The 27,625-nt window shown below is 39.0% G+C and overlaps 1 protein-coding gene across 1 annotated transcript in view; it reads right to left on the bottom strand.

The window, feature by feature from the left end:
- Positions 1-10,621: 10,621 nt before the first annotated feature.
- The window catches only part of CCDC80 (coiled-coil domain containing 80), a 36,853-nt gene continuing 19,849 nt past the window's right edge, over positions 10,622-27,625 (bottom strand). The window contains exons 5-8 of the mRNA XM_033090003.1: positions 26,839-26,987; positions 20,970-21,073; positions 12,185-12,265; positions 10,622-11,129 (exon numbers count right to left, since the gene is read on the bottom strand). Coding sequence (XP_032945894.1) covers positions 10,783-11,129; positions 12,185-12,265; positions 20,970-21,073; positions 26,839-26,987 — 681 coding nt within the window. The 3' untranslated portion in view covers positions 10,622-10,782. The remainder of the gene's footprint in view (positions 11,130-12,184; positions 12,266-20,969; positions 21,074-26,838; positions 26,988-27,625) is intronic.

Below are 27,625 nucleotides of genomic sequence, written 5' to 3' on the forward strand. Positions count from 1 at the left end.
TATCTTGTGTCGCGGCTCTGTCCTGTGAGGTGGGATGCGGAGTACTTTTAAATTCAAAAAATGCAGGAGGCAGAACCCAAGCAACTTTTAAAACTTTCTCTCTCAGTAGATCTTGACTTGGGAGAATAGCAAAACTGTTAATCTTATCACAGGCACTCCATCAGAGTTGTGAAACAGGAAGGTTACATTATCATGGCAATTTTAAAGGTAAGGAAAATCAGGTATGGGAAGACCTCACTTTTAGGAAACAGCATACAAAACATATTCATCTTACGGAACAGATAAAATGATATTATTTGCAAAGTTATTGCCTACAGAATACATTAAATAACAGATTCCATTAATTCTTGGAGCTTGATTTTCCTATTTACAATTATGTTTTTTCATCCTCCTTTTTGGAAAGCGTTTGTTGCCCAAAGTAAAGCTCGCTTGTGTTCACTTATCAATTAATATGAGAGAGAGAGAGGGCGCGAGCGTGCGCTGCAGCTAGAATAGTAGGTTCTGATATGTGTGCACTGGAGTACTTTGTGGGCACGACTGTTTTGAAAGGGTAGTAACTAGAAGGCGGAGAGGTCTAGGAACCCTATCCTATCATCTGAGACGCTCTTGCAGTCAAGCGTATAACCTGGAGAGAATGGCTGTCATGTGGAAAAAGCAGTACATCTTTCCTATTCTAAAGAACCAAACTACAGTGAAAGTTACAGGGTACTGGTTATTCTTTTCTTATAAGAAAAACTCTTCCTAACAAACGATACTTTTCAACAGCAGAAAAGGCCTTCCTGAAGAGTAGTAGAGAGGAATATAATAGTAAGTTCTCTATCCCTGAATTTTTGAGGCAGAGATGATAGCATCACAATGTTTTAGAAGAGATATTTCTTCCTTAGTACAACTTCCTATAGAAGTCGGACTAAGTGATTTCTAAAGTCCCTTCCTATTTTTAGATTCTCTTCTAAGTACTTATGACCTACAACTAATGTACTAAATCTGTTCCCTCCATAGTTTGTGAATAGCCTTTGGTTGGACCACAAGTATGGCCTATAGTGACATGGTTCCAGTTCTGTCACTGGTCCCAGAACCAGACTTCTATCCAGCAATGTACCTAAGCCTGAGGGAAAGCAGGATGTGGCTGTTGGTTAGAAAGGGAGAGATGGCTCAGGCCCAGGATCCCAATTCCTTGGTCAGCTGCATCCTGCTGCCATTGGTTTTCAAGATCCATGTGCAGAGGAGACACGCAGGGCGGAATTACATGCTCTGTTTGTGACTAAGGCTCTTCGCCTCTGACACCCCTTGCGAAGGCCGTGTTGCCTACGGGCTGCAGGGCCCCCTTTTACTCCTGTGCAAGCCCAATGGGCTCAATGACTCACAGCCTACGTCCTCCTTGGCGTCTTTCACTTTTACTTCTGACCTGATTTTCCCCACAAACTTAACCATTCTAGTGTGGGGAAGAAGAGGCACAGAAAGTCAAACTCAAAGGATTAAAGAGCTGTTTTCCTTTTCTAAAGCCTAGAGCAGACTGTCTGAAATTGAGTAATAGATAGCCCTCCTTGAAAAGAAAAAGAAAAAATTCTCACAGATCTATGTTGACCTTTTTTCTGCTTTACGTTATTTAAATACATACAAACATAATATGAAGTATAAACTTCATCTTTTTTAACTGAAAACCACAAATTTACAAATAAAATGCAAGTAAAGCCATAAAACCAAGAAATTTTCCATTCAAATATGAATTTAGTGAGAAGGTGATATTTTGCTCAGACTCACAATAAATCCCAGAACAGACCTGCAGAACTTCTGTCGTCGCTTGTTTCAAGCCCCATTTGGTGTTTGCCAAGATAACAAATCTGCTGACTTTGCTTGTAACGCACTTCACCCTGCTGGGGTTTATCCACCCGTGTCCCTAACAATCTCATGCAGGTGTGGTGTGGTTCAAGCTGCCCACTCCCACTGGCGGCAGTGCTCTGAAAGATTTTGAAAATGTCAGCTTTATTTGTTCCCTAAAGTTTTGAAAGAACTCACCAATAAAATTGCCTAGGCTTGGCACTTTTTTGAGGAGTACTTGTTATTTTCCCCCCACAACATTGTCTATTTCCTCTTCATCCTCTCGGTTCACTCTGGGTCATTTTGCTAAAAAATTAGCCATCCAGATTTTCAAATTTATTTGCACAGGAATTTATGAATCATTTTCATAATCCTTTTAATATAGTTTTATATTTTCTTTCTCATTTGAAATTTTGTGTATGAATGGTTTCTCTATTTTTTAAAAATAGGTTAATGAGCAAATTCTAATGTTGTAAAGTATGTTTTGTTCATTTTTCAATCTTAACTACTTCAAATGCATTTATTTCTTGTCTTTTAATGAATATGTTTATAATTAGTAGAAAAATTCCTTGGAGTAAGTACACCTTAAGCTAATCCCAAACAACATTAAGATATAGCATTATCATTATCAATCTATTCTGTTTTGAGTCAAGGGTAGTGTGATCAAGGTTTTTATTCATACTTTTCTTCATTTATAGTTTTCATACACTTGGTTAGAAAATGAAATCTGTACTGCTATTGTTATTTACATGTTTTTATGCTTAGGTGTAATTTGGCTCATCCTTTATGTACTAACTTTTTTGAGAAAATTGATGTTGCTTTGGTATTTTGAACCAATCTGAACATTTCTTGTAATATTTGAGATTTATTCCACTTAAGTTTCCAGTTTGTTTTATTACTGGTAGTTATTTTTACATTTTTAAGAGCAAACCTAGGACTTTATTTACAAATGTATCAACCTCAAAAATTAAAATACAGATGTTCACTCCTTCACTCAAAGATGAGGAACTAAGGATGTCGTGTTTCCTACCAACTCACAGTTGTTCTTAATAAGCTCTGAGAATTTTATCCTGTTCTGCTATACTGTATTTCATCTCTTCTAAGACTCACATGTTTTCATGTTACCGTCTCTGAGACTGGGCTGTTTTAAGCAATGACATGTTATAATCGCTGCGCTGCCTCGTGGCCGTAATAATAAAGCTGTCTTGGCTTGCACATGCAGGCATTTGGTTTGACGGGATAACTACAGCTTCCCAACATTTCAGTCAACAAACCACTTCAGGACCATTTGAGAAGAGGATGAGAGTCCTGGTTGCTGCCTGGAAATCTTTCGTTGATACCTCCTGGTAAGATCAAGAACCTGGCAGCATCAAATTTTACAGAACGTGTCAGTAGCTTGGAAGAAAACCATGGCAACAGCAGAGAAACTCTCTTAAGAAATGCCGCATCATCATCAGTTCTCTCAATGGCACAGAGAACTGTCCTGTGTGGGAAATCTCAGACATTGCACTCTATGTCAAAAAGTGATTCCAAAGATTCTGGCTCGAAATGGGGGGATGTTTTAGAAATAGCTTAATTTATTTAACTTACAGTTTCTCTTTTTATTTAATCAGCAAATGCTCCCTGATATATAAAAAGTCTTTAAGACCTCTTTAAACAACTACAAATTCTACTTGATAAAGTGATATGTTTAATTGACAGTGTGCTTTTGTAGTGAAACAAAATGGGGAAATTTAGGAGTTCATTTTTAAAGATTTGTTTATAATGCACCTTTTCTTTCAAGAATTAATAGTTTGCCTTTTGATTCGTCATCCCAATTATCACAGCTAATTAAAACTAACTTGTGACATAACTTCCTCACCGTAACTTTTTAATGCTAATTCATCTCTCAGCTGGGATCTGTCTTAAAATAGATTTTTCTCTTCTGAAGGGGTTTTTGGCTGATACACTTTCGAGGTTTTGTATTTTTTTTAGCATTGAATAACTACTAACTGTCAGTTTTTTTCTAGTCATATTGCTCAAAGAGGTTCTACATTTTTTATTCCTTTCTATAGCCATTTAATATAAATGACACCATGTCTGGAAACTGATTCTCAAGTCATCCCTTTTTCCCATCAGAAAGCTCTTTTTTATCATTTAGTGTTGCCAAGCAGTTAAACGTTTCCCTGCTATATTATATATGTATGTATGTATCTGTGTATGTATGTATATCTGTGTATATCTATATTTATGTACAGATACAGACTTTTCCCACTTTGTAGGTAAGCTGTTTTTTAAGCTTAGGTGCATAAATGCTTTTTGCATAGGTTCTTTCTTTTAAGATTTCTATGTACTCATATTTAAACAAAGTTTAACATTCCATTTGGGCCCAATATTTGCCACGAAGTGCTGTAGGTAGGTAGACTATCCCTTACCTAGTTGCTTTTTACTTGGACCCTAAATGCCACTTTTGAAGTTCTGCTAAGGGCTGGAAGCTGCTTCAAAGAGGTAGAAGGGAAGCAGGGACTATAGGAAATTGAAATAAGGGAATTTTCTAGATGTGTACTTTTCCTCTATATTGGTTGAAATTCCTGCTTTGAGGGCCAGTTCCATAAAGATAGGATAATGCTGTCTCCTGGTTGTGAGGAGGGAGTATCACTTGAGTTTTAGTTCCTCTGTGTTACACTGAGTTCTCTGCATTGGTAAGAAATCTGGTTCAGTGAAGTGTCTTGAGAGTAGCCCACAAGCTTTTTCTATAGCTGTGAAATTGGCTACTGGAATGTTTATATTGTATGCTATTATATATGTTATATTTTATATATTCTTAATATGTAAAATAGTTTAATATTTTGTAAATTTTTGTTTGTAACATTTGCACACACCACCCTGCAGAGATTTCCCAAGTTCATATATTTGAAAAGATTCACCAGATCCCATAGAGCACACTCACATAAGACTTGCATTTAAAGGTGAAGGATAGAGGGCAGCAAGAAAAGGAGAGTGCAGACACGGGGGGGGAGGGGGGGGGCAAGACAGATTCCATGCCTGAGCTTCCCAGGGTCCTTATTTGTACACAAAGACTACGCTGTCTACACTCACTACTCACTACAGCTTGAACTGCCAAGTTCTTTATGAAGACTCTTGAGTTTGGGAAAGCTCAAAGAAGAATTTCCCAGGATAGTTATGCCCCTATGATCGTGTAATCAACCAGGCTTACCTAATCTATTAGGCCAATTGGGAACCATCATTAAAAACAAAACAAACAAACAAAAAAAACTGACCCTGGGGATCCCCAGAATAGTGTCAGACTTTTAAGTGGCACATCATAAATCCCACTGCCTTTATCTTGGCCAAGAGTCTAAAACTAGACATCCTCCTATCCCCAGAGATAAAGACAGAGCTTTTCAGTCTAGTTGTAAAATAACTCTGTCCCCTCTTTATATATACCCTTATCTCTAAACCTCCTTCCTTCAAGTAGGAAGCTAGGTGGGTTAAAATGGAGGATAAAAAGACAAGGTATAACCATGTCATCTCTCTTTGGCCTCTCAACCACAGCTGACCCTTGAATGGGCAATACATTACACGTTTCCTAATAACCAGTTTTCCCAAGTTGGGGAGGTGAATAGGCCCACATCACTCAAAGCTTATACTGTAAAATTAAGGATATTCCCTTGTTTCAATCTTGATAAAAATTTTCTCCTATAAATTCATTACTTATTATTCATTTCGGTTTATTTCAGGGAGGGGGTGGTGTTTATGAATGAATAAATACTACTGCCACCATCTTCCCATGGACACCCAGACATCTTCTTAAATCTGGGAGAGGTAGGAAGTTCCCAGGAGAAGTAGCGCCTGCACTGTGAGTATCCAAAGCCATAGACCATGGTGACGACGGAGTCAATATGGGGCACTTGCTCAAGTCACATGGAGCCTGACGGGAAGAGCAATGTAAAAATTCTAGCCTCCAAAAGATTGAAGAACTATCATCATTCATTTCTCCCTGGTCCCTTCCTCCCACCCCCACCCCCAATAAATACTCATTAATGATTTATGTGAACTGTCTTGTAATTAACTGTGTAAATGACTGGTCTTTACTAGTCTGTATAGGGAAACATCTTTTTCAGTTTTTATTCCTGGTTTCTAGCAGGATACATAAAAAAATAGTGTAAATACAATAAATGTTTGAATCATCATATAACTTGTGTCTAACCTGCAAGTTAGTATCTTGGATTAAGAAATAAAATGTCCAGATAGTTCTTGGCACATATCAAGGCTTTCAGCTATTCCTGATTTGGTCTTGCCAAATTTAGGCATGTTCCTGCCTCTGCCTACCGTGCTCTGATGTTGCTGTCTAAAAAGTGTTCATGACAAGAAGGAAGCCAAAGATGGAAAGGGGGACTGAAGGAGACAAATGGAATGATGGTGAAGTGTGCAGAAGGAATTTACTCTTTCTCTAACGTTTTTGGGAAGGAAAGTGAGGCTTGCTTCCAGGGATTGGCAATCTTCCAGAAATGGTTTGCCAAGCTGTTCTCTACCTCCCCCCTTCAAGGATCTCTTTGCATTGTAGATACCCCTGGAAAGAGTGGCACCTTCAGCCTATCAGTTAACACCTAATCAGTTGTAGCCATCTGTGAGCCAGAATGGACCATGAGGGAGGGGCCTGGGAAAGGGTAAAAGGCCAGGAGAAAGGAAAAGGATGCTTATGGGGGAGGAGGAAAGCCAAAGAAAATTTTGCCCCAGGTCAGTTTTATCTATTTAAAATCACCCCATCCCTTCATCCAGCCTCCTTGGCACAGGTATCAACCCAGCGATCAGAGGGTGGAGGACCATTCTTTTGCTTGCTGGAAAGAAAGTGCTAATATTTACGGCCTCTATAGTCTGCCAGGGACTGCCCAGTTCGTCCAAGCTTCAGGATATCAGGTGATGCATGTGGTCACCAAATTAGGAAATTGTGTTGAAGAACAAGCATATGCCTTGTTGGAGAGGTTCCTTAAACGTTCAGAATACTCACAGACTTTGCCAGCCTGGATGTCCTTGGAAGCTCCAGTCTGGCTGTGAGGAGGTGATGAGGGTTTCTGTGTGTTAGAGGTGAGGACCGCATTGGTCTCAGCTGTAGCAGTGCACTATGCTGGGAAGAATTTAATGAAGTTATTTAATACCTTTCACCACCCCATAAAAATCTGGAACTGAATTCTGAACTACGAAGTCTGGGTTCTCTGAGAATTTAACACCAATCCAATCACAGGAAACCTCTGAGCTTAGCATTCTACTCTCTAAAGGCCAAGAAAGATTCCTAAATGTCTCTGGGTTAGACAGGAAGTTAGATATCTAGTCCTACTCTCTCATTTGGAGATGAGAAACTGAATCCCAGAGGCAAAGTGACTCATCTTGAGTCAGACAGCTAAGTACATGGCAGGGCAAGGAATAGCAGTTTTCTCAAGTCCAGTGGCCTTTTTAGGACACCCACTAAATTCTCTTACAACTGGCCCTTTGCCCCTCACCACCTATAGTGTAAGTGCCAGACAATTAGCTTTCTTGATTATAATGTAATTGCTTGACAATAACTTTTGCTTGCCAAGGCATCCATTTCAAAGACATCCATTTTGAATACACATATTGCCAGCTACAGGACTAGGTAAAGAGCCAGCTGCCCACCCAGGATGTTCCTCTTGAGCCACCCCTGTTTTTCCTTCCTGCACTTTAATTCCTGCTCTTTATGTTTTAAATTCTCCAATAAAGAGTGAACCCACGAAACCCTAAGGATCGCACCCTTCAACCCCAATAAAGACATGTCTGCTCACTCTCTACCTGTGACCCCACTGTGTGTACCCTCCAGGACCTGTGAATAATAAACGTGGTTTTTCTCCAAGTTCACTGATGGTTGTTGCTGAGGTGCATCTTGCAATCATCACTTGAACCACAAGGGCTGATCCAGCCACAACATTGTCTCTGGTCAGGGAAAGGTCTGTGGCGCCTGCCACAGTAGTAGGGGACCAAATGAGTGCCTCGGCCATTCCTAGCTGATAGCATCACTAGCATAGGCTGAGACCAACAAGAAACACCACCTACCACCCCATAATCGTGATTCTTGAGCTTCTAATAACATGTACAAAGCTAAGAGAAAGTCTGCCATTGGGGGCTTTGCACCAACTCCGAGAGAACTGAAGCAAAGTGGTTAGCCTTTTAACTGCTCTTCACTTTGTCATGAAGTTAAGAGGCCTCACCCCCCACACCCCACTATCTGCACACCCCGAACGATGAAGTACAGAGCAGCCAAGGAAGACAAAGGAGGATAGGAGAGCAATCAGCAGGGAAAGGGGAAATAGTGGTGGCAGAGAAACCGACAGACGTTCTTTTCAAGAAGCTTCTCCACCCGTAGTCTCCATACATTACTGAGTCCTGAGATCAGATGTTCGATCAGGGCCTGCGAAGCCATCATTTACCCTGGTCTTGAGCTGTTTTTATCCTCAAGGCTCTAGAAGTTGAGAAGGTGTGAACTTCATTATTAACTATCCACAGAAAATGAGGTCACCGGGGCTCTACTTACTCCCCTGCCTCAGCACCGGCTGCCTTTGTAGCAGGGAATGGTCTCTGCTGAATTAATATTCACCTCAGTACCCAGGGATTTCTCTGGTGAAAAACAACTTTTGGAAGTTCATGGAAGGGGATTGTGATAACCAGCAACTTTGGCAAGGCCCTGTCCTTTTCAGAGTCTTCCAGATTTCCCTAACTCAAGTGGGTGCTTTTCTTTTTAAATACCATAATTCTGCAGTCTTTCTCAAAAACTATATTGTCTTTGTTCCTTACCTTTTTTTGTTGCTGTTGTTTTGAAGAAAATGCTTTTATAGAAAAATGACACCCAGATTACAAACTATTTGATCTATGGCCCCTGAATCTCTATTCAGATCACCTAATTCTCCAATTCTCCCATTTGCTGGAATATACTTTGTATTTTACCAGATTATAGGATGTGAGGACATTCCCTAGTAGCGTCTTCCTCTGAAGGTATTTTGGTTCTTCTGATGAGCTATGGCTTATTCTACAGTGTTCCAAATGATGATCCATGACTTCTTGTATTAGAAGAAGGAGAATTCAGATGCATTATTATCTCATTGCCAATGAAACCAGAACAATGATAGAAAAAGTAATATGAGGTTATGAAAAAGTGTTGTCTTTTTTTGGTTGCAGGAGCTAGAACCTTACTGATATTATTCTATTAGTAAATTTTCTACTATTTCTATTTAAGTAGTTTCCTAGGAAGATGAAACTCCCTCATTATTCTATTTCCTGAAACTGACACTATTTGGGCCCCTTATTTAGAAATTGTCCCTACCTAATTTCAGAAGCAATAGTAAAGAAATCCATTTTATTGGCAATTTTAAGCTGTACTTCAGCTTGGCATAAATTTAAGACCAATGCACATCAACCTGGCTCTCCCCCCTGCACTCCTCAAGCAGCTAGTACAGACTGTTCTAGAAGGAGAGAAGAGGAAATCTCTCCACCAGAGGAGTAGGGGTGGGGTAGGATGATAACATAGTGTACAAATGAAAGAACTATGTTCTGAAGTCACTTGAACTTTCTGGACCTCTGTTGCCTATAAAATGGTAAGAATGAATGATCTTCACTGAGAATAAGGGATTTCTCAAGCTTATTGAGTCACAAACTCCACTTTTACTATAATTATTTATAACAAAGTCCAGATAACGTAAAGACAAATTTGTGTAAATAGGCACAGATAAGTTAGTTGCTAATAGTCACATGTGGCTTGAAGGCAGTTATTAATACCTGTGCTCATCAGAGTTAATAACCAGTATAAAGATTATTTGAATAATTAGTTATTAATAACAGTGGTAAAAAAAAATAAGCATCCCCATTATTGATGGAGGCTGGCACTGTGAGTATGCTAAAGCCTGGGAATCTGACTGATGGACTCAGGGAAAGCTCACGGCAGTAGTTGGTATTACTTGGTAGTTGTTTGCTGAAAAAAGAAAAGTAGGAAGGGAAAGAGGGAGGGAGAAAAGGAGGATATGTAGTTTATAGGCCATATGTAAAAAATAAATGCTCTTTTTCAAAAACAGGAATTGTATTTTGTACTCCGGCTGCAATTTTATCCACTGTGATTTAGTAATATTTGCCTTTGAAAACACAAAAGAATTCCTGGATATAATCTCCTTTTTTGTCATTTTATTTTACAAGGTCCGGTATGGTAATAGGCCCATTAGCAAGTAAGTACAAGGTTTTCCATGCCTGGAAGTCCACGGTACCTAGAACCCTGGGAAGCATCGCCTCCAGCTGCAGTGCCAGAATCTAGTGGTGATGTAGGGATTCCTTTTCCCTGCTCTATCTCTGAAAAGACACTAAAGAACAGAAACAGGGCAGGAAGCGACGTGATAGAAAAGCTGGGTGAGGTTCTTTCTTCCCTGGTAGCCAACATCACTGGACTCCTGTGGTATCACACTTCATGAAAGAAACTAACAATATGAAGCGGAGTCATCTTAATCATTTTTAGATTGACATTTCAAAAAGGGTTAAGGAGCTATATTCTGTCTGTTCCATCTGTTCACATGTTTCCTGAAAACATGTGCTGTGATCTTTAATTTTCTTTAACAAGCATAGTTTTCACTTACCAATTAATGCTAAAAAAGGTAAAAGAGAGATATAAATACTTATCCTATAGAATTTTGTATTCCAAATCATGTCCATCATGTAAGAAAAAAGTAAAATAATTCATTTTCAGTACCATTATTCAGTACCCGATCTCCTCCAGTTAGAGAAACAAATAATTCTTTCAAACATCTTTATGATTTCAGTAACAACTCACGGGTAGGCAAAAGTTTGCTATTTATTTAATCTTGGAGGAACACTGGAAGGAAAAAGGAATGTAGACAGTGTGGAATGTAGGCAGAACTCCTTTACATAGCTGGCCACATGTGGCTTTAACAGCTTCGGGGAAACTGGCTGAGGCTAAGGTTTACATATTTCTGTTCAGTAAGGGTATCCATGGTGGTAACTCTCATGATGACGGTAGTCATCCTGGTAACCATCTTGGTATCCTTGGTGATAACTATGGTAACCGTAGCCTGCGTACTCATCTTCTGGGCAGCGCATCCCCAGTGACTGCTGAATGGCCATTTCCTGTCTCCGAAGTTGCATCGAATCAATTAAATCATACACTATTACCATGGACCACATTGGGGAAGGATACCAGGATTTTACATTTCCATCTTTTCCAACTAGAAGCATAGAGAAGTACTCTGGGCTCACTTGAAAATAGTTACGTATATCTTTCACTAAATGGGCTGGTACGTCTTCTCGCTCAACAACAGAGCTCCCTAGAATAGGATGAGAAAACAATGTTAGTGGATTAAAGAGTCAGTACTCAGGAAAACATCAAAGTAAGAAAAAAAATCACTGTGAGAATCGAGAGAGGACCTATGAGCCTCATTAGCTCAAAATCCAAAGAAGCTTGCTGGTTTTTTTCAACTAGAAATTAAATATCCCTGCTGTTCTGCAACATTATTAGTGTCAAACTTTGAGGCACATAATGTCTCTTATAGAAATGTTACAAAATATAAAACCAGTCTCTTAATTTAATCCTGGCAAAATCAGTTTGTTTACAATCTGTCACTAACAAAGACTATATTGTTTATATTTTTAAATTTATTTCCAATTAGCTTAGTTAGTTCTTTGTAATTATAGTTTTCCCTTTGGTGCTGTTGTCTTTATAACAAAAAGCTTATTTCATCATCAAAGGTGGAAAATACCAATTATGTAAGAGCTGGATAAATGTATTTGAACTGCTACGATTAGTGAAAAGAAGAAAGGGGGTGGGGGAAGGCAGCTGACACTGTCCAGCTTTGTGCCAGGATTTTAGACACATTATCTAGTGTAAAGAACTTGATCTTGGAAGGAAGGACTGGATTTGCCTTCTGAAACCTTTAGTCATTAGTCATTTTCTTTCAGCTTCTTGGAGCCTGTTAATATATATCCTCATCTGTTGAAAGGGAATCAATAAGATATAATCTATGGGCCTCATAATATCATTGTGAGAATTAAATGAGATAACATACATGAAAATGCTTTGTAAACCATAAAGCCCTGTGCCGACGAAAAGCATTAGTTAAGGAAGTGGATATTTTTACTGTCACTTATGAGTGATTTCATATTTAAAACAATGTTAGTGCTTGCAATCCACTTCCCCTTCCTCTTCACACATACTGTGCACACACACACACACACACACACACACACACACCCCTGTACAGGAGGTGGGGAGGACTCACGGAACTTTGTTCACCTTCGAGGTATACCCACTGCTTGCATATAATTTAATAATTTAACTGAACTGCATAGTAGTTTAAATCGTTAGCAAATAAAAACGCTATACCATTAATCGGGAACAGTTCTAAAACTCCCCCAACTTCCTCTCCAACGCCTAAGAGCTTCAAAATGGTTATGTGGCGCAGACCTGGGAGAAAAAAGAAAGCCACAGAATTAGGGGAAAGGACTCTAAGTTATTTTTTACCTCCAAAGACCAGTGTCTGACAATTAAAAATCTGTAAGTTTAAAAAGAATATGGAACATAACCTGATCAAATAGAATAATCCATTTTTTTTGTAGGTTGAAATAAAGAATTTGCTCTTACATTGTGATTCACACTCTATTAAATAACAAAACAAAAATGAAGTCATCAGAACATTAAAATATCTGAGATGATCTAACTGTTCAGTCTTCTAACATCACATAAGCTTACCTGGATAACTTTCGGAGAAAAGACTGCAGACCCCATTCATTGTCATTGATAATTCTGACTTCCTTGAACAAAAGTTTGTCAGCTTAAAGGGCAGGTTCTTACCACTTATTTAGAGGATTCACACTCAGGCAAGCACAGTATGCTTCCCGCCCTCAACTCAAGTTTCAGGAAAGGAGAGAGGTCATGCCTTGGCAGCTCATTGGAATTCATTTGAAGATGAATTGCACATGAAGGGATTCAGGATGACGAGGGGGCTGTTAGGTCACCCTATCAAGATTTCACGGTTTTAGACAAAATCCCAGCCTGGTCAGGATAATAACTTGAAACTAATAATGTAAATATCGATGGTGTTTATTGTCCAGGAGATAAAATTGAAAGCCACCATGGGAGGCATTTTTTAAGGAGGAGCTTAAGGCAAAATAATATTCACCCCCCAAAAAATGTTTGTGTTCTTTACTCTTCTCCCAGAGAAGTGAGGCATTCTGTTCTACATGCTGTTGGGTCATGTTTTCAGATGGAAAGATCATGAATTTAGTTATTCCTGGGAAACATGACTTGTTCACATTTCCTGATTATTGTAAACAAGAGTTTGCTTACAACTAATGTGCCTTAGGCTCTGTGGACAGAGATTAAGAACACCATCTGATAGCTGCTACAAAGAAATCTTTAGAAAATTAACAAGTCCTGATTTTATTTATATTCTCTTATTGTGAAGGGTCATTAATGGCTCTAGGAAGTTCTGTCTTACCAGCACCATCGGTAGCTATAAATAATTTAAAATAGGCTTAAGAATAGTGGCACAATCAAATCTTATAAATGTTAAAATAAAGTTTTAAATTATTAACCCTGATAATAGGAGTATAAATAAAAACTCCCAAGTTTTCTAATTTTTCTTACTGTTATGAGCTTGTTTTCTGCCTCCTTTGAGTTATTATTTCACATCTTAAAACTGAAATGTGTTTATAATTTACAGTTACAGGTACCTAGCAAGGACCCAGGCTCTGTTAACAACTCTCCCCCCACGCACATAAGTCAAGCACAGGTTTATAACTAACAAATGATTCTTCTTCCTAATGCAAGTGCCAAAATAATGCTGATTCATCTATGTTCCAATAATAGATTTTTAAAATCTGTGGTCCCTGCTACTTCCCCCCACCACCCATGACTCTCAGACATTCTTTCTCTGCAAAGGTACATCTTCAATGAGACTTCAGTTGTGATTTCCACTCTTGAAATTGCCATTATCTCCGTGGTTCATCATTGAATTTAGTAATAAGTTCTATGTGCTATACATTTTCCTTTCTGTATATCCATATTTAAAAATTCTATCAGCCCAGTAAGATAATAATGTTTGGTAAAGAAGCATACGTGAGACGTTATCAAAATGGCAGCGTGCAGTGAGCCTCTGTAAATCTCCCCTGGAATTTACAACTAATCAAACAACTATAACTCCACAAAGGACTCCCTGCACAGCAGACAGGCAAGACAAAGAGGCCCACTACTGAATTCACCTAAAGGTGGGCGAATCCTGCGAGCAGGGAAGGAGGGAAGGGAGAAGTGCGGAGATGGAGCCGCGTGGGCACAGGACGCAGACCTAGCTCAGTGCTCCGAGCTCGCTGCATCTGGAACTACCGCAGCTGTGGGAGAAGGAAGACTCAGACTGCTAGGGCTCCGCTTATGGCCCACAGGGCTGAGGGGGCAGCATATAATACGGCTGAAACCAACGCTCACGGCAGAGACCTCAGAGAAAAGACTGAGGGAAGAAGGCTGAAAATGGTGGTTTAAGCCCTCACTGCGGAGCAGAGAACGGAAGCCTTAGGCACTGAGAAAAGCCGCTCCCTCCCTACCTCACAGAGCTCGCCCCGCCCCCACCTGCCCGGTGCTAGAAGCAGAACAGTAGCAGTGTCAGATCAAAAGAACAGAATATTTGCTGTTCTGAGAACTGTGGACCACAAACACAGATTTGCAGCCCAATAAGTTCCAGCAAAGGGGAGGGATCTGTGGAAGCAGGACCGGCTGTGGTGGTGGTCGCCGCCATTGCTCTGGGCCACCTCTCACAACTCACCCCACCCCTGACCCCACCTATCTGGGCAGATCCCTGCAGGAGTAAACAGAACTGCTGAAACATACGGGCTCTGAATCTGGTGCAGGAAGAGATTTGGAACTTCAAAAGCTCTCCGCATACCCACACGGACACTGCACCCTGTGATCCAGGCAAACTATTAACAGAGGAGAAGCCCGTCTCCCAGGGAATCCCCCCATTGTGTGAGAAGCTGGAATAGTGCAGAGAAAACATAGCACTACCGTGTGAGAGAGGAAAAAAAAGTCTGCAGTCGGAGAGAAAATAAAACATTGTACCAACAAGTACCAGAAAACAAAAGAAACACCTCTTCCTATCAACCTGTTGCAGAAGCCACTCCTGTAGATGTCTAGGAAGAGAAATAATAAATCAGTAATCACCATGAATAACCAAGGCAACAAGACAGCTCAGAAAGAAAGTGAAAAGTCTCCAGAAAAGGAACTTAAAGATATGGAAATATGTGACTTAAATGACAGAGAATTCAAGATTGCAGTTCTGAGAAAACTCAACGAGATGCAAGAAAACACAGAAAGTCAGTTTAATGAACTCAGAAACACAATCAAAGAAAAACATGAGCATTTTACGAAAGAGATTGAAATTTTAAAAAAGAACCAAATAGAATTTCTGGAGATTAAGAATCAATAGAAGAAATTAAGAATGAAATAACCAGCTTAGGTAGTAGAGTTGACTAGATGGAGTAAAGAATCAGTGACATTGAAGATAGAAACCTGGAAATTACACGGATGGAAGAAGAAAGAGACTTGAGACTTAAAAGAAATGAAAGAACTCTACAAGAACTTTCTGACTCCATCAGAAAGAGCAATATACGAATAATGGGCGTACCAGAAGGAGAAGAAAGAGACAAGGAAACAGAGAATATATTCAAACAAATTGTCGATGAGAACTTCCCAAACTTGTGGACAGAACCGGATCCTCGAATCAAAGAAGCAAATAGAACACCTAATTACCTCAATCCCAACAAGCCTTCTAAAAGGCACATTGTATTGAAGCTGTCTAAAATCAACGACAAAGAAAGACTCCTCAAGGCAGCCATGGAAAAGAAGACGGTAACCTACAAAGGAAAGCCCATTAGATTATCATCAGATTTTTCAGCAGAAACTCTACAAGCCAGGAGGTAGTGGAACCAAATATTCAAACTATTGAAAGAGAGAAGTTATGAGCCAAGAATAAAATATCCAGCAAAGATATCCTTTAGATATGAAGGAGGAATAAAGACCTTTCCAGACATACAGAAGCTGAGGGAATTTTCTAATACATGACCTGCACTACAAGAAATACTAAAGGAGGCTATTCGACCATCATCAACAGGGACAATTTGTGGCAACCAAAACATAAAAAGGGGGAGAGTAAAGGCCTGAACCGGAATATGGGAATGGAGAAAGTAAGCGTGCTGAAGAAAATGGAATACTCTAAATATCAAACTTTCTTTTACATGAACTTAAGGGTAACCACTCAAAAAATATCCAGAACTGAAATATATACTGTAATAAAAGAAGAAACAGAGGGAAACATCATAGAATACCACCACACAGAAATAATAGACAACAACAAAAAGGCAAAGAAACAATGGAGACACAGCCTTACCAGAAAACTAAAGATAGAATGACAGGAAATCCTCACATATCAATAATCACCCTAAATGTAAATGGATTGAACTCACCAATAAAAAGGCACAGAGTAGCAGATTGGATCAAAAAACCAAACCCAAACATATGCTGTCTCCAAGAGACACATCTCAGCTATAAGGACAAGCATAGATTCAAAGTGAATGGGTGGAAATTGACACTCCAAGCAAATGGTATCCAGAGGAAAACAGGTGTAGCCATACTGATATCAGATGAAACAGACTTCAGGATGAAAAAGTTAACAAGAGACAAAGATGGACATTTCATAATGGTAAAGGGGACTATACAACAAGAAGACATACCAGTCATCAATATTTATGCCCCCAATCAGGGAGCACCGAAATATACCAAGCAACTACTAACAGAACTAAAGGGACAAATTGACCAAAACACAATTATACTAGGGGACTTAAATACATCATTGACAGCTATGGATAGATCATCCAAACAGAAAATAAATAACGAAATAGGAGCCCTAAATGACACATTAGGTGAAATGGACATAATTGATATATATAGAACACTTCATCCTAAAACATCAGAGTATACATTTTTTTTCTAATGTACATGGAACATTCTCAAGGATAGACCATATATTGGGACATAAAATCAGCCTCAGCAAATTTAAGAAGATTGAAATCATACCCAGCATATTCTCTGATCACAATGCTTTGAAATTGGATATCAACGGCAAAAAGAAAGCAGGAAAAAACACATATACATGGATTTAAACAACATGCTTTTAAAGAACGACTGGGTCAAAGAAGAAATTAGAGGAGAGATCAAAAGATACATAGAAACAAATGACAATGAAAATACATCCTACCAAAATTTTTGGGATGCAGCAAAAGCAGTTTTAAGAGGGAAATTTATATCATTACAGGCCTATCTCAAGAAACAAGAAAAATCCCAAATAAACAACCTCATGTTATACCTTAAAGAACTAGAAAAAGAAGAACAAATGAAACCCAAGGTCAGCAAAAGAAAGGAAATGACAAAACTCAGAGCAGAACTAAATGAAATAGAGAACAAAAAGACAATAGAAAAAATTAATGTGACAAAGAGCTGGTTCTTTGAAAAGATTAACAAAATTGACAAACCCTTGGTTAGACTCACTAAGATAAAAAGAGAGAAGACACTAATTCACAAAATCAGAAATGAAAAAGGGGAAGTTATCACGGACACCACAGAAATACAAAGGATCATCCAAGAATACTATGAAGGACTATATGCCACAAAATTCAATAACCTAGAAGAAATGGACAAGTTCTTAGAAACATATAGCCTTCCTAGGCTGAACCATGAAGAACTGGAAAATCTATACAGACCGATCACCCGTAACGAAATTGAATCAGTCATCCAAAACCTTCCCAAAAGCAAAAGTCCTGGACCAGATGGCTTCACTAATGAATTCTACCAAACCTTCAAAGAGGATCTAATACCAATTCTGCTCAAACTCTTCCAAAAAATTGAAGAAGAGACAGTACTCCCTATCTCATTTTATGAGGCCAACATTACCCTGATACCAAAACCTGGTAAGGACGACACAAAAAAAGAAAACTACAGACCAATATCTCTGATGAATACAGATGTAAAAATCCTAAACAAAATTCTAGCAAATCGAATACAACAATGCATTAAAAAGATTATTCATCACGACCAAGTGGGGTTCACCCTGGGGCACAAGGATGGTTCAACATCTACAAATCCATCAATGTCATACATCACATAAACAAAATAAAGGACAAAAATCATATGATTATATCAATTGATGCAGAAAAAGCATTTGACAAGATGCAACATACATTTATGATTAAAACACTTAGTAAAATAGGTATAGAAGGAAAATACCTTAACATAATAAAGGCCATATATGACAAACCCTCAGCTAATCTCATAATTAATGGTGAAAAACTGAAGCCCTTTGCTCTACGTTCAGGAACATGACAGGGCTGTCCCCTATCACCTCTGCTTTTCAACATAGTGTTGGAAGTCCTTGCCAGAGCAATCAGGCAAGAGAAAGAAATAAAAGGCATCTAAATTGGGAATGAAGTTAAATTGTCACTCTTTGCAGATGACAGGATGCTATATATAGAAAACCCTAAAGACTCCACCCAAAAGCTATTAGAAACAATCAACAAATACAGTAAAGCTGCTGGCTACAAAATCAACGTACAAAAGTCCATTGCATTCCTAGATACTAACAATGAAATCTCAGAAAAAGAAATACAGAAAACAATTCCTTTTCCAATTGCAGCAAAAAGAATAAAACACCTAGGAATAAACTTAACCAAGGATGTGAAAGACCTATATGCTGAAAATTATAAGACATTTTTAAAAGAAATTGAAGAAGACACAAAGAAATGGAAAGACATTCCATGCTCATGGATTGGAAGAATCAACATAGTTAAAATTGCCATATTACCCAAAGCAATATACAGATTTAATGCAATCCCCATCAAAATCCCAATGGCATTTTTTTAAAGAAATAGAACAAAATATCATCAGATTTCTTTGGAACCACAAAAGACCCCGAATAGCCAAAGCAATCTTAAGAAAAAAGAACAATACTAGAGGTATCACACTCCCTGACTTTATCTTGTACCACAGGGCTACAATAATCAAAACAGCATGGTATTGGCAGAAAAACAGACACATAGACCAATGGCATAGAATTGAGAACCCAGAAATAAAACCACATAAATATGGACAGATAATTTTTGACAAAGAAGCAAAAAACATACAATGGAGAAAAGACAGCCTCTTCAATAAATGGTGCTAGGAGAATTGGATAGCCATGGGCAAAACAATGAAACTGGACTGCTATCTGTCACCATGTACCAAAATTAATTCAAAATGAATCAAAGACTTAAGCATAAGACCTGACACAATAAACTTCATAGAAGAAAACATAGGTACTAAACTTATGGACCTTGGGTTCAAAGAGCATTTTATGAATTTGACTCCAAAGGCAAGGGAAGTAAAAGCTAAAATAAACGAATGGTACTATATGAAACTTAAAAGCTTCTGCACAGCAGAAGAAACCATCGACAAAATAAAGAGGCAACCAAGTGAATGGGAGAAGATTTTTGCAAACAGTGCCTCCGATAAGGGGCTAATATCCAAAATATACAAGGAACTCATGAAACTCAACAACAAAAAAACAAACCCAATTGAAAAATGGGCAGACGATCTGAAGAGACATTTCTCCAAAGAGGACATACAAATGGCAAACAGACATATGAAAAAATGCTCAACATCACTAATCATCAGAGAAATGCAAATAAAAACCACAATGAGATATCACCTCACCCCAGTCAGAATGGCTAGCATCAACAAGATAAATAGTAACAAGTGTTGGAGAGGCTGTGGAGAAAAAGAAACCCTCATACACTGTTGGTGGGAATTGAGACTGGTGTAGCCGCTATGGAAGGCAGTGTGGAGGTTCCTCAAAAAATTACTAATAGAATTACCATATGACCCAGCAATCCCTTTCCTGGGTATCTACCAAAAAAATCTGAAAACATTTATACATAAACACACATGTGCTCCAATGTTCAATGCAGCTTTGTTTATGGTGCCAAGACATGGAAACAACCAAAATGTCCTTTGATAGATGAATGGACAAAGAAGTTGTGGTATATGTACACAATGGAATACTATTCGGTGGTAAGAAAAGATGATATAGGAACATTTGTGACAACATGGATGGATCTTGAGAGTATAATGCTAAGTGAAATAAGTCAGACAGAAAAAGCAGAGAACCATATGATTTCACTGATATGTGGTATATAAACCAAAAACAACAAAAGAACAGACAAACAAATGAGAAACAAAAACTCATAGACACAGACAATAGTTTAGTGGTTACCAGAGGGTAAGGGGGGTGGGGGTGGGGGATGAGGGTAAGGGGGATCCAGTATATGGTGATGGAAGGAGAACTGACTCTGGGTGGTGAACATACAATGGGATTTATAGATGATGTATTACAGAATTGTACACCTGAAATCTATGTAATTTTACTAACAATTGTCACCCCAATAAATTAAAAAAAAAAAAGCATACGTTAGTTTTCAAAACACTGGGCAATTCACTACAATAATAATAATAATAATAATAACAATAATAATAATAAATTGTTTCTCTTTACCCGTTTGTCTTAAAAATAAGATTCTTTGTAACAGATCTTGCTGTCTGCCAGTTATAGATCAAAATCCTTTTTAATGGAATGGCAATATATTATAGTGTGCTTCACCTAATATATTAATTCGCAAAGCCATTCCTGTTTTACAAGAGACATTTAATGTGTAGAGAAGTACCCAATGTTGGTACCTAAGAATTACTGAACTACATGATGACACCTGAGTTTTATATTTGAGACAACTATTTAAAAACATCAAAACAAGAAGACACATAATAATACAGATCCCTGAAAGTAAAGGAGTCTTTTCAAACACTTCAATGAAGAATATGAGCAGAGAGAATATTGAGAAAATAAAAAGTAGACCCCAGTCTGAAAAAAGTAGCTCCAGTCTGAAAGAAACTTTGTACTCAATATAATTGAATAAGTGTCTGGGAATCTACAGTCTGGACCGGGGCATATTTCGATGATCTAAGCTGCTGTGTCCCATTTTAGAACTGACCAGGACGAGAGTACTGTGCTAAAGCCATGATGACCAGGCTTCCTACTCACCAAAATTGCAGGCCTGACCACTGAGGGCCGAGAGCTGCTGTGAATAGGCCCAGTCTTCATCACTGGGAGCAGAGATCACCAGCAGCCGCCGCCTCCATCGGAACCTGGGAAAGAAGCAGAAGGCCACAATTACTGCTTCAAACAACAGAGGCTAGTGTAAGAAAGCAGAGGAACTTAGGCTGTCGGTTTTTTCCTGTGCCCAGAATAAAAAACACTGACCCTTAGAAATGTCTCCTAGCTCCTCAAGGCCATTATACTGCATTTCCTGCACTTTGTTCTGTTGTAATTTCACAATCTGCTTACTGTGTGTGGCATTTGCATGATGTGTCAGGCATGAGTCTAGCCACTATGATGGATGAAGTCACTTAAGAAGAGACAAAGCTCTCAGACGCAAGGAAGACTGACCAAAATTGTGTTACAGTGTAGCAACAGAAAGAGGAAATTGGAGGGAACTGAGGAAAACTCAAGTTCTAGTAGCATTCCCTAAGGTTTGGAAGGGGTTAAGAAATGAATATGTGGACAGGAAATAGAATAGGAAAAAATAACTAAATTTTAAGTAGGTAATGGTGACAGGAGGAAGGAAAATGGGAAAGTGGCTCAAAGGATCCAGGAGAGTTCCTGGAAAAACAAAGACTTATTTACCTTCCTCAGGAGCCTGTGATTCTTCCAGAGGCAAATACAAGTTCTAACATAAACCCTATATCACTAGTAAGAACCGACACTTACAGAGTACCCCTATGAAGTAGACTGGGGCTAAACCTAGAGCCATAGGAGTTTAAAATATATAGTACACTTGTTTCTGCTCTTACAGCTCCAACACAGGAGGGTAGTAGAAAGAGCTGCTGTCTTATAGTCAGGAGGCCTGAAGCCATGTTTCGTCGCTGCTACTTTTTGGGTTCCTTGAGCATGTCCCTCAGTTCATCTAAGTTTCTGTTTTTCCTTATCATCTCTAGAATCAGAAATTGCATCCACTTCAAAGTGGTGTTATAAGAAACCAAAGCTCATCCATGTAAGTTTTCCATGTGATGGCATGAATATAGATTGTGTGTACATCTGCAGACTTCTCGATGTAGAACTTTGTTCATGAACAGACCTTGGACATTGTCTACCACGATGCCATATGATAACTGATTTAATCCTTACGTTTGTGTATCATTTTATAGCTTATTTCCATCGACACAGTATATGTTCCTCATTAGAGTTCAATGAGGGAACGGCTTAGTGTCTCCATTTTACAGATGACAAAATGAGGCTTAGAGGAATGAAATAATTTGCCTCATTAGTAAATCTAAGAGGTTGTAGCAAAACACAGATTTCAATGACGCCCAGGCCAGTGGTTTCGCTAATCTCCCACCCTCAGCGATCCTGATGCTTGGCTGGTGCTCTCAGGGTCCCTAAAAGGGTGTGAGGGAGCGAGGGTATGCCGCCAAGGGGCAACTGTATTGAGTTGTCTCAAATTCCGCCTTCACTGGAGCAGGGGTTTTGCTTTGTGCCTTCAGTGTAGGCAACTGTGGGGTATTAATTAGTGCGCTCACTGAGCTGGAAGCCAGATGATTTTACTCACGGCCTCTTTCCCGGTGCCCCTTCTAGCCTCGGAGTGAACATGAGAGTTTTCAACCCAAAGAAAATGCCCTCTTGGGGGAATAGTGGTTTGGGTGAATGAGAGAAAATGATAGTCTGATGAAATACAATCTCTGAATGGACGCCTGTAGCAAGGCTCGCCAAGAATTGCTTGCTGTGACATTACATTTGCTTCCTCTGCTTATTTTTCTTTAAAGGGAAAGAAAAACTAAAATCTCCACTGAGGATAGCAAGATGAATGTGTTTGGCACTGAGGAGGCGAGAGGAGCATCTGAGATTGTCCGAGGTTTCCTGGGAAAGGGAACAGTGACTACTGTCGGATGACAAACATGGTCTCCTGTACTTTCCCTGCTTCCTTAGGAGACATGCCAGACCAGCCCTAGCTCCTTGGCCAGCATGCAAACCAGGCCAGCCTTCCTGGCCTCACACAGAGCTGTAGGGTATCCTGCAGGCAGCTATTTTGGGTGAGGTATATTTTGGCTTGTTTACCTGTGTGCACCACTGACTGCTGTCCTGATTGGAGAGGGATGAGATCTGAGACTCCCTGTCGCAGACACAACTCAGTGAAGGTCATTTCCCCTAAGGAAAGATTTTTTTCTCCTACAGCCCTTCACGTGAAGATAGAAGCCCCCAACTTGTGACACTCAAAGAAGTAACTTCCGTAGGATGTAACAAGGGATGTGAATGGGACCCAGATCCTTATTTTGGATAGCTTGGGTTTTGGGTGTTTTAGTTTTTTGTTTTTTTGTCACTTTAGCTTCTCAGTAAATAAAAATTCTACAAGCTATGCATATGTTTGCTTCTCTTGATTGGCATTCCAAAATTAGTGTGCATTTGCCCACTCTTTGGGGCTTCTGTGTCAGAGAAAGGTAATTATAGCTTGAACCAGATGAGGGTCACTAAAGATTAGACTGGCTTCAGAGTCTGGTCAGCTGAAACCAGGCTGTATAGACCCACCAACAACACAGCAAATTTGAAGGAAAATTCCCACTTGGATACTGATTTATTTATATAACTTTTATTTAAAAAAAATTTTTTTTTCCAGTTCTCTTTGCTTGGGTTTCAATCCTAAGGTGTTTACTAAATTTCCTCCTTTTACCTCTCCCTTGATGAAAAAGCTCTCTAACTAAGAACTGAATAACTGGCCCTAATATTGTTAATAGCCAGAATTTATCAATTACTTACTTTATGCTAGGTTCTGGGGCACCTTTAGTATTGAATTTACCTTTTACAACAATATTAAAAATAGAGAACACTTATCATCCCTATTTTGCCAATGAGAAAACTAAAGCCTAGAAAGGTTAAGTAATCAGCCCAAGATAACACAACTAATATGTAGAGAAAAGAGGAATTAAACTCAGGGCTATCTTACTACTGCTTTTAAGTAATATACTACTGAAATTTAATGTTTAATATCAACGATAATTATCAGCACAGTGATTTCATGAGTTGTGACCACAAGTCATGTATAGCCATGGACATCTAAATTATAATCATATACCATTCTGAATATCCGTAAGAGATGTATGTTCCTGAAATAGTAATGAATGTAAGAACCCATAGCTCTTACATTAGAAGTAAAATATAGTTACATAATGTAGGTCCCTATCCAATTCAAAAGCGTTTAGATGCAAAATGTGTCTACAAGTCTTAATAATCAAAGATAGGACAAATTCAAATCAGTGATCGATGCGTATGAGCGTTGCAAGCTTTGTGAGTGAACAAAATTGAGATAATGTCAGCTTTCCCTTTCAAGTTTAAACCCTATTACACAGTGGGATGGTAAGAAGAATTCCTCATGATGTCTGTTTGTGGCTGAGTGTCATGGCTGGCCCAAATCCTTGGTTATAAATAACATCAGCGAACTGGGTGGTAACTGTCTGTAAAAGTTGGGCAACCCGAGTTTACTGGAATGGTTCAGAAGGTATGTACCTTACAGTCCTGAAAGATTTAGAATTAAGAAGAAAAAGTTTTCAGATAATCAAAGTTATAGTGATAATATATATTTCTAAGAAGGATCCTGGTTTTCTTTCTATAATTTATGTTCTTGTGAAACTTAAGGTAATTTGGCTTAATCAAATGACTACCTTGAAACCCCAAATTAGAATGTGTAATTGAGTAATTGGTTTAAATGTATGGTTTTAAGTTGAAAGCTTACTAAGTTTATACAGTTATTGGAACATATGACAGAACTTTAGATTCACTGTATTTAAAAGATTAACTTATTAAACTTATGGATCACTTAAGTACTCAGAGATTCTTTGGTTATTTTCAAGCAATTGAAAGAAATATATTAAATGTAAAATGGTTGTTTGAAATAATGAAGTTGTTTAATTACTGAGATTTTAAGCAAGATCAAACGTTATTCAAAGCTCCTTAAAAATGATAGCTAAAATTTGCTGTTATAAAAAGAGTAATAAGATTTAAAAGTCTAACTTAAAAGTTTAAGAGAGAACTAAAAGTAAACTTTTAAAGAATCTTTTCCGGAAGGAAGGAAGGAAGGAAGGAAGGAAGGAAGGAAGGAAGGAAGGGAAGTGAAGGGGAAAAAAAAAAACAGTAAAACACCTCAAGGGCAACAATAAGCTCTTATCATTCATCTTCTAAGTCATTGCCATCTAGAGGGATAACCTTGGATCAGAAGTTGATGCTTCAATAGTAGTCCCAGGACTGTACAAGAAGCCTTCTGCCCAGTGGAGTCCTCCTAGAACCCTTTCTCAGACAAGAGAGTGGCCTGAAGACTGAGTTGAGTTTTAAGTCCTTATGGAGGCATGCACCTTCCATGTATATTCCAGATACTTGCACTGCACTGAAAATTTGGATGAAGGAAGAACCTCAGGTTTCTTTCAGTTCCGAAATCCTGTGGTTTTAGGATTATCTTCTTTCACTTCAAACTCTGGGCCTCTGGGTCCAAGACTAAAAATAATTCACATTATATTTTCAGAAGGAGTATTAGATAAGAATATGGACTCTGGGAGCCAGATTATCCTGGAGCCACTGAGTCCTAGAGCTGACATCAGCTCAGTGATGCGAAAAAGTTAGTTAATCTCCATTAGTTTCAGTTGTCTCATCTGCAACATGACAATAGTTGCAGTATTTACATCATGGGATTGTGGTAAAGATTAAACCTAGAAAAGAAGAGGAAATGCTTGGCACAGAGATAAGCATACAAAAAGTGATCACAGCAACCCTGGGATGGAGGTAGGGCTACTTATTATCTTTATTCTCATTTGTGGGGAAGAGATTTTTAAAGCAAGTTAGTTAAGAAGCATAGGGGCAACATAGCTAGTAAATTGTAGATCCAAAACTTTGATGAATGATAAGTCCTATGCTCTTTACATATCATAAGGGTATCTCCTAAGAGACCCAACTTTCCCGAATCTAGAGGAATTCAAGATATTCACTTACTCATCATAGAATCCTTTATTCTCTGGCTCGTTTATGGAGAATGTGCTTTATAGAGACAAGTAAGGAAGTTTTGCCTAGAGTGATATACAGTTAACACTGAGCCTCCAAGCAAAATCTTGTTCCATTTCAGGAGCCCCTCAGCCACACAATATCGTTTGGGTGGTTTGCACTGAGGTCTCTGTAAGTTTATTTGTCATGGGTGGAATTATTGCCACTTTGCCTCTCCTAGGGCCCCAAAGGCGCTGCAGAATTTTCATCCAACATGACGGACTGGATGGAGAATGGAGGAAGTGGAGTGATTTTTTTGTTTTTTAAACACTCTTTTCTGTGTGTGTACCAGAGTTTCCCTACCATGAGTTGCAGTAAACCATACTCCCTGGGGAAGCAGGGAGCTGGGGCAGGAGGATTTCTCCCTTTGAGGTCCTGGTGGGGCTTTGGTTCTCTGCAGAGTTGGCAGGAAGCAGAAAAATCAAGCACAGCATTTCAAATCCTGTTTGAAACTAGAAGGGGCCTATTAAATAAATACGTAAAATAAAAATGCTGTATACAACGCCCTCCAAATTCACTGACCAAATAAATTAACCCTCATAGGTCAGAATTCTGTACTCTGTGCCCAAAAAGGGAGCAGAAAAGAGAGAAAAGATTTATCCAAAGCTACCAAATCAACATTCAAGCTTGGAGATGACCCCAGCCAGTGTTGTGACAAGAGCCACTTCCAACAGGACAAGACTATGCCCGGTGGCCAGGGCTGTGAGGCAGGCAGACCTTCCACCAGGGAAGGTTACTCGCTGCACGTGTCTGCTCTGTGTTTCCTTGGCGTTTTCATTAACTCACCCAGAACACATTCCTGCCTGCCTCCTCGGGGACTCCAAAGGTGATGTACCTGGATAGGAAGTTCTCCAATGACTGCTTCTTGTCTTCCTTGCAAACAATGCCCTCCTTCTTCTGCTTTTCCATGTCTTTGATTCGGGATTGGAAAGTATCAATCAAATCGAACACAGATTTCATTGTTATAGGCACCTCATAGTATTGCTGTTTAAGAAAGAATAGAAAGTACATAATGTTTCTTCCCTCTGCTCAGAGGATAGAGTGCCAGGGAAAATTCAGGGGAGTCTAGAGAAATCAGAGCCTGGAGGGCTCAGTGATTTATAAACTCTGTCCAGCAATAGTGCCTTTGCTGATGTTTGAGGTCCTGAATCCATGAAAGAAACACCTCTGACCTTTAATGAGGATTTCTTCTTAACTGCATTCTTTTTATTGGAAAGGGTCCATGCCTTCCTCACCACCCACATCCTAGGTTCACTGCCCTACCTATGGGACTAAGCTGGCTCCTGTTCACTACACAACTGGAGAGAAAGTGAGAAGGAATAGAATAACATGTTAGAGTATATGACCGGAGTAATAAGGGCAATTTTTCACCAGAAGGATGCCTGTTCTGTAGTCATCAGGAATCTACATAGACTCTTTGATTCCCAGAGATTATTTTGAGTGAGCATCACTTAAAATTAGATCATGCTTCCTTATGTTTTCTCAGAAAGAGTTGGGATCCAACTTAAGATAATGAAATTCAGTTTCCTGGACCACACCTGTTGGACTTACAACAGCAACCTGGATTTGGGGACTGGCTGAGCATAACCAGCATAAACTAGAGAAAAGTTTAGACTTGAAGT

The sequence above is a fragment of the Rhinolophus ferrumequinum genome, chromosome 2 (genome assembly GCF_004115265.2).
Source record: "Rhinolophus ferrumequinum isolate MPI-CBG mRhiFer1 chromosome 2, mRhiFer1_v1.p, whole genome shotgun sequence".
In the NCBI taxonomy this organism is placed as follows: Eukaryota; Metazoa; Chordata; class Mammalia; order Chiroptera; family Rhinolophidae; genus Rhinolophus; species Rhinolophus ferrumequinum.